This window comes from Anopheles darlingi, chromosome 2 (genome assembly GCF_943734745.1).
Source record: "Anopheles darlingi chromosome 2, idAnoDarlMG_H_01, whole genome shotgun sequence".
Lineage (NCBI taxonomy): Eukaryota > Metazoa > Arthropoda > Insecta > Diptera > Culicidae > Anopheles > Anopheles darlingi.
The window spans coordinates 23,464,403-23,466,902 of record NC_064874.1 but is presented as its reverse complement, the minus strand read 5'-3'; the positions used below and the strand labels follow the sequence as shown (position 1 = coordinate 23,466,902).

The 2,500-nt window shown below is 47.3% G+C and overlaps 1 protein-coding gene across 11 annotated transcripts in view; it reads right to left on the bottom strand.

Annotated features, from left to right (window-relative positions):
* The window catches only part of LOC125950181 (protein groucho), a 178,093-nt gene that overhangs the window by 167,840 nt on the left and 7,753 nt on the right, over nt 1-2,500 (bottom strand). For 9 of the 11 annotated variants that reach the window (XM_049677911.1, XM_049677915.1, XM_049677920.1 and 6 more), the window contains exon 2: nt 337-2,200. In XM_049677911.1, coding sequence (XP_049533868.1) covers nt 337-372 — 36 coding nt within the window. In that variant the 5' untranslated portion in view covers nt 373-2,200. The remainder of the gene's footprint in view (nt 1-336; nt 2,201-2,500) is intronic. The other 2 variants (XM_049677913.1, XM_049677914.1) reach the window with 1 other exon arrangement.

Genomic DNA, 2,500 nt, shown 5'->3' with positions numbered 1-2,500 from the left:
TAGTGTAATCTGGGTGTGGACCCATCCGTTTACCATCGTGCCGGCTGGCTGCGCGGCCGGCTTGGTGCCTGAACCCTGCTTATCTCCGTCCGTCCGTTGATTTATTTGACGAGTTTTGCATAAGACCAGCAGAAAGCCGTTGGAATATTTTCCCTATTATAATTAACGGACGAGTTATGGCTTTTGATTAATGTTGTGCAAGCTTTGACCCCGCAATAATGTCGATGAGATCATGCGTTGTCCCCAAAATGGCTCTTCTCTTATCGTAGTTGTAAACCCTTTTGTATACTAACGAAAATTAAATAAATAATGTTTGATAAATAAATGTTACATTACCGATGCCGATGGATGTCTGGTCGGTGCTGGATACATGATTGCTGAGTTTGTTTTTCTTGTTTTGCTAGACGACGATTTCACTCGAGCTCAAATTTGCCTATCGCACGAATTATTTAGGTTCAACAAGCAGAACATTAATAACAACACGCGATCTCAAGCAGTATCGATTTCGGATCAATTTTTCACGCTTCGCTCGCGTTTTGTTAAATGAATTTCCACACTCCACTTCGGTACTACGCACTCCGTTACCTGAGAACACCCGCTCTCTTAACGAATCTTCACACTAGAACTCACACAACCGGGCGGCCGCCCTTGGGTCGAATTCGGATCAGATTAAAAACCGCCGAACCATCTGCCTAGCCTCATCGGTACCTCACAGCACAGCGCTCTACTCGCGACGAGACGATCGAATTTATGCTGGTTCCGGATGGACTGACTGACTGACCGACCAAAAGCAAACTCCCCCTCCCTTCTGCTACACACGCTTATCGCGTTGCCCACTAATTATTGATTGCTTCCTTTATAGGCTTTATTTTATCTTACGCACTTCTCGCTCACTATTATCACTTCAACACACACGCACGCACACACACGCACAGGCACAAGGATGTAGCCACACTGCACGGTAAACGCCAGGGAAGGGTAGAAAATATTAATTACAATTGATTGCATTTCATTAGCGATCGGCTCGCGTTATTTTCTCTTCTCCTTTTTCTTCTTCTTTTTCTTCTCCTTTATCTATTTGTTTGCCCTCGATTGATTATCGGCCAGCGATCATTACTGACCACCACCCGTCGGCACCGGTAGCGCCAGCGGCATCATCATCATCATCACCACCTTCATCATCACCGTAGAAGCAGAGCACATGGTTACGCGATTCGCGGTTTCTTGATCACATCACCATCCGTAACCAGCAGCAGCAGCAACAGCAGGCGGTGGCGGCGCCGGCAACACCGTTGTTGGGGCCCGTTTTCACGCTTTGAATTCTGCCCGAAAATCCTTTTCCGACAACGAAACCCAGTGGGTTGGAAAAGTGGAAGCAAAGCACCACCCCAAACACAAACAAAACCTTCACCAAAATCACCAGCAGCACACGGCGCTTACGTTTCGCACACAGACACACAGACACACACACACACACTTGGCCTCGTCGTTGATGATCGCCTCTCGCCGCCTTCTCCTAAATGCTAACGATCAATCAATTTATCAATCAACGGAGCGCTAAAAATTTCCTCCAATTTTAAGATTAACTTTTCTTCGCTGCGCTTTTCATTCACCTCCACCCCTGCTCCACCTGCTCGGTACACCACCGTACACACTACACCACTACACCCGTTTCGTTGCCGTTTCAATTTATTTCATCTGACCGATTTGATCTGGCCAATTCCTTTACACCCCTTTTGGATGTAGCCAGGGGATGGGGGAGCGATGATCGATTTTTTATGCTTCCCTTCTCCGGATCCTCACACACTAGAGGCACACACACACACACACCGACGCCGTTGCTCGCTCTCGCTCTCTGTTTTGGGTTTTCGATTTAATGGTGGTTCTTTTTGGTTGAATTTGAATCGATTTCGAATTCACTGACGCTTATTGATTCGCTACAGATTCGAGCCAGGATCTCCAGGGTTAGAGCTTCATCAAACCCCGTGTTTTCCTGTTATATTGACACGGCGCCAACAACACACCGACAAACTGCACCGCGTACCGTATTCGATGAGAACACTTCTATTCGGTCCGGTGTTGCTCGACGGAATCGTAGATTGTTATGCAGTTATGTGCTGCACCTACGGGCCGGTAATTGAGCACAGCTGCGCGCGCCCGCTCGCTATCTCGGTGAGTTTGATCCGCAAAGCAAAAGAACCTAAAAGTAAATATAGAGAGAGAAAATTATCCATTAACTATCCGAGTAGAAAAGTAGCAAACGGTCAAGTAAAAGCAAAGTAGCGCACGTCTATTAGATAAATAATGCTTCTCGCCCCATCCTCGGACCATTTTGGGCTCGGGGGGTTCGGACACAGCTGACGTAATGCTGCAATTTTCGGTTTTGGGCACCATTAACTTATGGATATAAAATACGCGATCGGTACCACCACCTACTGTCCACGATCCGTCCAAAAACGGACCGGTAAAAGGCGAACCGTGTGTCCGAGCCGACGTGATT